We start from the raw sequence: 1,193 nt of genomic DNA, 5'->3' as shown, positions 1-1,193 counted from the left end.
GGGTTGGATTTTAGGGAAAATTCCTTCATGGGAAGGGCTGCCAAGCATTGTGATGGGCAGTGCTGGAGTCCCCATCCCCAGAGGGATTGAACAGATGTGTGGATGTGGCTTTTGGGGACGTGGTGAGCACGGTTTGATGGTCAGACTCGGTGACCTCAGAATTCTTTTCCAACCTCAATATTCCAGTGATTCCACAATTCCCATCACCCCTGACTCCCATTTCCGCACCACACCCCAGTTCCACCATTGCACTGCCCAGTGCCTAACTGGTGCTGCTGTTTTTGCAGGGAGGAGAGCGAGAGCGTGCTGACCCTCAAAGGCCTGACCCCCACAGGTACCCTGCCCCTGGGAGTGCTCTCAGGGGGGAGGCAGACCCTGCAGACCGGTGAGTATCCCCATTCYCCTGCACTCCCCCTGCCCCAAAACCCTCCCAGCAGCACCCTGGAGGGTGCCAGGGCATCCCAGCGAGGGTTCAGACCCGTGGGGAGGAAAGATTCCCAAATAGGAAGAAGCAGAGGTGTAGTTGGGGATGTGGAAAGATGCCGAGACATCCCCGTGTACCCTGGAGGAAAAAAAAAACCCACAGCTCCCTGCCTCTCGAGCATGTTCAGTGCTTAATTGTTTGTTTCTGTGACGATTTTTTTTCTCCTTTTCTTTCCCTTCTAACGCTGCATGGTGCACATCCTCTGCCTCAGCTCGCTGTGCTGCTGCCGTGTGACAGCCTCTGTGTGAATGTGACAGTGACACGGCCTCTGTGTGAATGTGACAGTGACACAGCTGCTTGTTTGTTCTTCGTTCAACCAAACCCCTCCCCATCTGCCCCTGGGAAATCACCAATCCCCGACAGGAGGAAGGTTTAACCAAAGGAGAAATGTCTCCTCTCAGGTTTTGATGTCACTCTGGAGGTTTCTTCCCAAAATTTCCATCCCAAAAGGTTTCTCTGGAGGTTCCTTCCCAAAATTTCCTTCCTGAAAGCTTTCTCTGGAGGTTCCCTCCCAAAATTTCCTTCCAAAATTTCCTTCCCAAAAGATTTCTTTGGAGGTTCCTTCCCAAAAGGTTTCTCTGGAGGTTCCTTCCCAAAAGGTTTCTCTGGAGGTTCCTTCCCAAAATTTCCTTCCAAAAAGGTTTCTCTGGAGGTTCCTTCCCAAAATTAACATCCCAAAAGCTTTCTCTGGAGGTTCCTTCCCAAAATT

At 51.5% G+C, this 1,193-nt stretch overlaps 1 protein-coding gene across 1 annotated transcript in view; it reads left to right on the top strand.

The window, feature by feature from the left end:
- PPP3CC (protein phosphatase 3 catalytic subunit gamma) overlaps nucleotides 1-1,193 on the top strand; it is a 31,037-nt gene that overhangs the window by 24,693 nt on the left and 5,151 nt on the right. The window contains exon 8 of the mRNA XM_057384579.1: nucleotides 288-385. Coding sequence (XP_057240562.1) covers nucleotides 288-385 — 98 coding nt within the window. The remainder of the gene's footprint in view (nucleotides 1-287; nucleotides 386-1,193) is intronic.

This window comes from Malurus melanocephalus, unplaced genomic scaffold, assembly GCF_030028575.1.
Source record: "Malurus melanocephalus ecotype Western Australia unplaced genomic scaffold, MMel_1.1 scaffold_722, whole genome shotgun sequence".
In the NCBI taxonomy this organism is placed as follows: domain Eukaryota; kingdom Metazoa; phylum Chordata; class Aves; order Passeriformes; family Maluridae; genus Malurus; species Malurus melanocephalus.
This window is presented reverse-complemented; position numbering and strand designations above follow the sequence as displayed.